Here is a 5000-nt window from a genome sequence, read left to right as displayed (position 1 = left end):
GCGCTGTAGGCTTCTACTGTCATTTAACCACAACAAGGGATTAACCACTCTGTTTGAGAATATAAAGGTTATTTTAAGGGACATCTCATAAAGACAAAATCAATTTCAACAAACTATTAACAAAAAAGAATCTACAATAATGCCGTGCTGATCTTTGGCAAAAATATCTTTTTTTTCATTAAAAATAATAAAAAGCTTGCAGGGGAAATAATAACAGATATACATTAGAGAAAGGAAGGTGATCGTCTTCTGTAGATATTATTGACACCCTAATTTACTACTTATCTTTCTTTTCAAAGGAAAAGCTAAAAAGTGGAATTGGATGGAAGTGAAAAAAAACACCATGAGAATTAAGTTTTTACATTAAGCTCTCATCCTCTTCTCTCCTCTCGTCTCTCTGTAGCGTGTAAGCTCTCCTCTGCAGGCCATGGGTTCTCCCACTAAGCTCCAGAGGCTGGCCTCCACATCCTCGGATATGCCCAGCTATGCCACCCTACAGCGGGTCTCCTCGCCCAAGCAGTCCCCCAGCCGGCTTGCCAAGTCCTACAGGTATCTCCAACGACAACGCCTCCAATTTGAGTTTGATTCCTCCTGTTTGTCCGGGAATGTATGGACAGTACAGACCTCAATTTAAAGAATCAACATTGCTATATATATTGTGTAAATGTGTGAATTTTTAACGCAATTTTACATTTTAAATTATACATTATACATTTGTACTCCTGCTAACACTACTGCTACTTTTAATAGAGCAATTCAATTGTGCTATTATTTGGTGACCATGGAGGTATGTCATCATACTGAAAAAAAAGAAGTAAAGAAGACTCAATCCCATTACTTATTCACGGGTTATTTTAATTCCTATCCCTTCAACGCACACGCTAACCCGCACTCCGCGCTACTTGCTAACCAACACGCTAACTCCTCCCCCTTCCCCTCCCCCCCAGCACCTCCTCCCCCATCAACATGGTGGCCGGCGCCGGCTCCTCCCCCCTCGCCATGGCGACCTCGCCGGGGGGCAACCTGTCGGCCGCCTCCCCCTTCCACGTGCTGAGCTCCGGGGTGGGCAGCTACGCCACGCTGTCGCCCACCAAGCGCATGCTGCACCACGTGGGGCCCGACGGCTACAAGATCTCCCACGAGCTGTACGCCAACGCCACCCTCAAGAGGCCAGGGAGCCTGGCAGGTAGAGGTCAAACGCCCCTTTATTACCCCCTCTGCGTGTCGTCTGTCCCTGTGTTGCGTGTGTCGGGGGCCGCAAGGCACCAAGAGCCCCGATGGCAAAGAGCAAAGAGTCTTTGGAATGATGTGCCTAAGTTAACGCACACACACACACAAACACACACACACACACACACACACACACACACACACACACACACACACACACACACACACACACACACACACACACACACACACACACATACGCACACGCACACACACATGCAGAACCAGGGTCGCCCCATCAAAGAAGACCCTCCTGGCTGACCCGACCCCAACCTTAAAAGTCGAATCTACATTTTGAACCCAGTCTGCATTTAGATAATCGATGACTATTCAACACTGTTCAACACTATCCAGACCATCCCACAAACATCACTGGTGTCATGTTGGTATATCGTGTGTATGTTTCTGTGTTTCACTGTGTGACTTTACAGTGTCATCAACTGTTACTAAAAATTTTACTATTGTACTAATTATTTATTTAGATTTTTGCATATGAGATCATCATTGTCATTCCATTTTCAATAAATTAGTTTTACTCTATGATTTGCAACATTAACCAGAGGCGACCCGTTTATAATCTACCATTAATCAAATCTTCAGCAAGATATATTCCAATAGTCAGTAGCATAGTCATGCTAGTGAGAGTGTATCTAATTCATCCATCCATCACCTCATGCATAACCATCAATCCATCCGTTCATCCGGATCTATCACTCCATCTATCCACATCCATCCATCCATATCTAACACGGCCCCTTGTCTGTCGTCTCCCACACTGTGCAGGTTCCCGAGGGTCATACAGCAGTCAGCACAGTCACCTGGGGTCTGAACTCCGACCCCTGCAGTCCCCTGAGCACCACATCGACCCCATCTACGAGGACAGAGTCTACACCAAGCCCAACCTGCGGGGACAAGGTCAGTTCAGACCATGTTTGCTTGGCTAGCTTCACGTAGCCTAGCATGTCAAAGTGTTCCATGGCTTAACTTAGCCTAGAATAAAAAAGGATAACTTGCTGTGCCACCATATGTTAGCGTAGCATGAGTTAGCTGAGTATAGCTTAGCTGGTGTTATACAGAAGGTGTCTGTGAAGGAGGGATTGGTGCAACTCTAATGAAAGGTGCAATCATGTTGAAAATTTGAATTATAATGATATTATTAATATGCAGTCCTTTAAAGAAGTGTAAGAAAGGTTAGAACGCAAAGAAATAACTAGTTCAAACAAAAAAGGAAGATACTGGGAGGTCAATTATAAGAGGAAAATTGTGGCAAAACCGAGGCTAGGAAGCTACATGCAATGAGGCACTACTTTATATGCAGACGAGCTAGCGAGTACAGAGATGAACCTAAAACAGCACCAAACAACCACACACTGAACCAAAACCAGGTTCAACGAGAGGCACAAGATGGAGGTTTGGAGGGGGAATTAGGGAGCGTGAGTGAGACTTTTTGCATGTCTTTAAGCTTCAAAGTACTGACATGCTAAAAAAAGACCCAGTCGAGACTGAAATTTGCCGAACAGCGTTGCACATCCCCCTGCCCATTTCAACCGGGTGTATATTTAGATGCATTTATCAGTCACAGCCCGGCGACGAACGACATGACATCACATTCCTAGAATAGCAACACAAAGCTAATAGGCGCCGCGTGTGGTACAGAGCGAGGATGTTAAGCAGATGTGCGAATATATTATTACGCTCGGCAGCCTCACTCCCTCGCCCAAAGCCCTGTAGCGGAGGGTTTCTGCCGCCCTGTTTTCTGCCCCATCATCGCTACGTGACATTTAAGCCACGCGGCCGATGCTATCATTCTCACTGAACAATTGTTTAGTGCTAATTTATCAGTTAAGGTAAACCGATGCTAATTGCCCGTCGCAGAAATTAGCGTTTCTTTTTTTTTTATTGTTTCAGAAAAACAGATAGTCTCTGTGGTAACAGTGTGTTGGCTAATAATATGTTTTGAAGACGTAGACACACTAACTTAATCTTATGGGAATTAGTCTTGGGTCCTTTGGAAACCAGGCGTATCGACTATCGCTCTGACATGGTAAAATAACGCTTGAGCTAGGAGCTCCTTGGTTCTGCTTAATGACTCAGGCAGGGAAGAATCCGGAAAGAATGATGAGACATTTAAACAAAGAGGCCAATGGTAAATCTTCTTTTGGAGTAGTAGTAGCTGTAGTATATATTGTATTCATACTAAAATAATTGAACTCTTTCTGAATGTTTAAATAAATATATAATTATACATATATCTGTAAATATATTGTGAAATCTTTGTGCATGTTTAATAGTGTACGGTATGCCGTCTTTGTGTATGATTAATGAGCTGTAGCACCATGGATACACTGTGTGATGTATTAAAAACAATGATCAGACATCACTTTGAAATGTATGCTTGTGGGTGAACACATGACACAAACAACATTGACGTTTCAGCTTCAACTCCTAAATTCACCTTCCTCTTCAACTCTGAAGGCCTTATATGTCCCGCTAAGTAGTTTGTAGCGGCGCGAGAGCGCTTCAAGGTCTGTCATCGGTGTCTGTCATTGTTTTGAGATGGCTCCGTGATCATGAATAGACGGAAGTTAGAGCGGGAGACAGGCTGTCAAGGTCTCGTCAAGGTTTTCTCACCGTCGTAGAGACACACGCACTCAAACACACATGCATGTATACACACAAACACTCACTCACAAACACAAACTGGCACATGCACGCGCACACGCACACTTGCACATACATCGACATCCACCCACACACACACAAGCACTGGCACATACATCAACATCCACCCACACACATGCACGCATACACACAAACACACACACACATACGCACACTGTCACATGTGCAAACACACACACACACACACACACACACACACACACACACACACACACACACACACACACACACACACACACACATCCATATGGTGTCTGGCCTCCCCTCTATCTTGTTTTCAAGTGTGGTTTAAGGAAACAGCCCTTGTCAAAACACGGTGTGACAAGGTGACACGCCCCACTGTCTGGGCTGGGAGTGAAGGGTTCTAGGTGGAAGGTGTGCTCTCCCCCATGGTCAAATCCCCTGACCTACCCCCCCCACTCCCCCATCCACCCACCCCAACACCCTTGTTTCAAACTTTCAACAGTCTCTGGTGCCCACGGCAGTCATCAGAACCACCTTTAATGAGCTGGCTTTGGTTTATATTTGTGTTGGTCTGTTCTGTTATGTCTGCCTGTGTGTCTGTGTGTCTGTCTGTCTGTCTGTCTGCCTGCCTGTGGATTGACGTCGTTGGGTCTCTCCGTGTCAGCCAATCACAGCTCGCTGGGAGTTCCTTGCGCCGGTAGCGGCAGCAGCGGAATAATTATGTTTTTATCCATAATTATACGAGTAGCCCGCTGCTGTTATAACTCATGACTTTTGGTGTTTTTCTTTGTTACTCCACCCCACCCTCCCCCCCCCCCCCCCCCCCCCCAATGGTATCGCTACGGTGACCGCTTTTTACTCCATGATTCGTGATGTAATCCTGCTGGTGTGGTACTCCTTTGTGTGTGTGTACATTTGTGTTGTTTCTGTGTATCCACACACACATGCCCCTCCCACTCCTATTCCCCGACCCTTAACCCCTGTAGACCCCATGGTTGACCAGCTTTGCCAGGAAGTCCTCAACTATCTGCTCTATCCCTACGCTCTAGCCCCGCCCTCTCCCGGTGTCGACCCAATCCCCTTGCAGCGCACAGCTAGCCAGAGTGCGTCCGGCACCTATCAGA

The 5000-nt window shown here is 45.9% G+C and overlaps 1 protein-coding gene across 9 annotated transcripts in view; it reads left to right on the top strand.

The window, feature by feature from the left end:
• ctnnd2b (catenin (cadherin-associated protein), delta 2b) overlaps positions 1 to 5000 on the top strand; it is a 104806-nt gene that overhangs the window by 59776 nt on the left and 40030 nt on the right. For 5 of the 9 annotated variants that reach the window (XM_030364206.1, XM_030364208.1, XM_030364210.1 and 2 more), the window contains 4 exons: positions 404 to 549; positions 948 to 1192; positions 2014 to 2145; positions 4863 to 5000. The exon at positions 4863 to 5000 is cut by the window's right edge and continues 169 nt beyond it. In XM_030364206.1, the coding sequence (XP_030220066.1) occupies positions 404 to 549; positions 948 to 1192; positions 2014 to 2145; positions 4863 to 5000 (661 nt within the window). The remainder of the gene's footprint in view (positions 1 to 403; positions 550 to 947; positions 1193 to 2013; positions 2146 to 4862) is intronic. The other 4 variants (XM_030364215.1, XM_030364209.1, XM_030364213.1 and 1 more) reach the window with 3 other exon arrangements.

The sequence above is a fragment of the Gadus morhua genome, chromosome 8 (assembly GCF_902167405.1).
Source record: "Gadus morhua chromosome 8, gadMor3.0, whole genome shotgun sequence".
NCBI lineage: Eukaryota > Metazoa > Chordata > Actinopteri > Gadiformes > Gadidae > Gadus > Gadus morhua.
The sequence above is the reverse complement of the archived record's forward strand: the minus strand, read 5'-3'. Positions and strand labels throughout refer to the sequence as shown.